Source organism: Puntigrus tetrazona, chromosome 10, assembly GCF_018831695.1.
Source record: "Puntigrus tetrazona isolate hp1 chromosome 10, ASM1883169v1, whole genome shotgun sequence".
NCBI lineage: Eukaryota > Metazoa > Chordata > Actinopteri > Cypriniformes > Cyprinidae > Puntigrus > Puntigrus tetrazona.
In genome coordinates this window covers 8,180,434-8,182,122 of record NC_056708.1, presented here as the reverse complement: position 1 = coordinate 8,182,122, position 1,689 = coordinate 8,180,434, and the positions used below count along the sequence as shown (strand labels likewise).

Below are 1,689 nucleotides of genomic sequence, written 5' to 3'. Positions count from 1 at the left end.
AGGGAACAAAAAAAAATGTGTGCATGATTTACAAATTTGTCCCCTCGTTTTATGTAAATCATAAACACACCAACAAATTGGGCCCTCATTTTAAATAAACCCTGTGCACAAAACAGTTCATTGTACTTCTGGTCATGCATACGGTTTACATGAAATGAGGGCATGGATCATTTAGTGTGCACAATTGAATTTAAATATGAAAACAAATTGTTATATCAAGCATACGATTTACTTAAAATGAGCAAACAAATGATTGCATTGAGTGTACAATTTATTTAATACGAGGGAGCTAATTATTATACTGACAGTACAATTTACTTAAAATAGGGGAACAAATAATTTAATCAAACATACAGTTTTCTTAAAACGAGGAAACAAATTATTATATCGAGTGTACAATTTACTTAAAAGGAAGGAACAAATTAAACCGAGCGCACAATTTACTTAAAATAGGAACAAATTATATTCAGCACAATTTACTTTGTGTTAGAAATACAAAAAAAATTCTAACCCGAGGTTTGATGGGATATTTTGCTTACAAGCACACAGTTTTAAACACGTAATGGTATAGCATTTCAACTGAGGCCCTTCATCTGTATTCTCTTGCTGTGCTCTGAGCTGGTTTAAAGAGATCATAGTCCGGATTAAACAAGCCTGGAGCGGTACCTTGAGTTTAGAGAGCTGACCCAATTCTTTGGCTGCTGAAAAGATCATTCCCTGCCAGGAAAAGATAGAAGTGTTAGGCCGCTGGAGTGGGCAAAGAAATTTGTACATATAAAACATGGTTTTTACATGTGAACATATAAACATTTAAGACTCAACGTATTTCTTACAGGAAACACTCAAAAGGTTCCAGGAAAAAAAAAAGGCTCTTAAATGAAGCTTCTTAAAATTAAGTGTTCAGGGGTTAAATAAATATTTTAGGGACCTAATAATAAAACAAAAACATTTTAAGCGGTTTTGTTTGGAAAAAATTACAATGCATTTAAGATTTATCCAGTCATGTAGGTCTTACAAAGGTGTCATTGCCCTGAGGAAGGATGATGGTCTTCTCAAGACTGTTCATCACAATTCTCCACAGCTCCTTCAGCACTCGCTTCAACACGGTTTTCTCACACACCGAGGCAAATAGCATCAGACTGCTCACAAACACACACACACACACACACACACACACACACACACACACACACAGATTAGAACAGGCTTCAGGTACGGTAATAATAGTTTCTGTACAGGTGAGGAGAGTTTTACTCACTTTGCATCAAGGAAGTCCATCAGTGGCCGCAGCATGTTATCAGAGTCGGCCTCCACCTGGTTACGGTTGTTGGCGTTCACAGGACCCTTGATCTGGTACAGCAGACTGGCCATCTGACGCATGCAGTCATCAATGCGGCTTTGGAAACTACAGAGGAAGAGGAAACATGCAGCCAGGAGAAGAAACATGCTAGATTGAAGAAAAAAGGCAGTTGTGCAAAAGTGTTGAATGTAAATTATTTTACAGTAGGATATCTCAATCTTTAATCGACAAAGAGATCCTGAGATACGATGTTAATCAGAGTAAAACCAACATTCATTTAAAAAAAAAAATTGTGTGGCAAAAATAAAGCTTGTTTGTCTAACTGAGATTTCTTATTTTTATGTCAATTAAGCATCCTCTCACCTTCTATTTATAATTATTATTATTAG

The 1,689-nt window shown here is 36.1% G+C and overlaps 2 protein-coding genes across 4 annotated transcripts in view; one reads left to right on the top strand and one right to left on the bottom strand.

The window, feature by feature from the left end:
* Positions 1 to 1,689, top strand: part of cadm2a (cell adhesion molecule 2a) — a 1,030,129-nt gene that overhangs the window by 850,367 nt on the left and 178,073 nt on the right. The gene's annotated exons all lie outside the window — the stretch shown is intronic.
* Positions 1 to 1,689, bottom strand: part of LOC122352913 (protein unc-13 homolog B-like) — a 26,008-nt gene that overhangs the window by 3,528 nt on the left and 20,791 nt on the right. Inside the window, exons 24-26 of the mRNA XM_043250661.1 lie at positions 1,259 to 1,405; positions 1,016 to 1,139; positions 667 to 717 (exon numbers count right to left, since the gene is read on the bottom strand). Coding sequence (XP_043106596.1) covers positions 667 to 717; positions 1,016 to 1,139; positions 1,259 to 1,405 — 322 coding nt within the window. The remainder of the gene's footprint in view (positions 1 to 666; positions 718 to 1,015; positions 1,140 to 1,258; positions 1,406 to 1,689) is intronic.